General features: G+C 45.1%; 1 protein-coding gene across 1 annotated transcript in view; it reads left to right on the plus strand.

Annotated features, from left to right (window-relative positions):
* Nucleotides 1-365: 365 nt before the first annotated feature.
* Rcd6 (Reduction in Cnn dots 6) overlaps nt 366-583 on the plus strand; it is a 90,547-nt gene continuing 90,329 nt past the window's right edge. The window contains exon 1 of the mRNA XM_067044822.1: nt 366-547. Coding sequence (XP_066900923.1) covers nt 476-547 — 72 coding nt within the window. The 5' untranslated portion in view covers nt 366-475. The remainder of the gene's footprint in view (nt 548-583) is intronic.

The following is a 583-nucleotide window of genomic DNA, read 5'->3' on the forward strand; positions in this document are numbered from 1 at the left end:
CCAATTTAACTTAGATCAGATTTACTAAATGTATTATAATGTACAGTTGTAAATAGCAATAAATAAATATTTAAAAAAAATTTTGTTTTGCAACTTTTGCAGGAGGGAAAGGGAATTGAACTATAAATAGTTTTTCAATTATAGTATCGAAATAGAGGTAATCTATTGTCTATCGCCAATAATTGACCAATTTAGTACAATGTATTTACATCAGCAGAGCGTATTGGGATTTTAGGCGACCAAAGAAGGACCGAACGTCCCGCGACGAGGAATGCGACTGGATCTCCGAAGGGAATGCCCGTGTCCGAACGGCGGCCGAGAGAAGCCGAACTGCGGGAGAAAGTCGCCCGCCGTCCGTGATCCTAATCAGTATTCACTGAGAGGGCTTAGTGTGCCGTTCTAGCTTCCTCTCTGCGAACCGTTGTGCGGCGGGCGGTCATCGGACGTCAGGTTTGCGGGAGATGAGGCCGTTGGTATGCCGCTTCTCGAGCACTGCTGGTGCTGCACCCTCCGGGTCGCTGCATCCGTCATATCCATATACCTAGCCGTAACACAAATAAGTTGGTGTAACCTATTTAATTGT

This window comes from Halyomorpha halys, unplaced genomic scaffold, assembly GCF_000696795.3.
Source record: "Halyomorpha halys isolate HHAL.00 unplaced genomic scaffold, Hhal_1.1 Scaffold1053.1, whole genome shotgun sequence".
Lineage (NCBI taxonomy): Eukaryota > Metazoa > Arthropoda > Insecta > Hemiptera > Pentatomidae > Halyomorpha > Halyomorpha halys.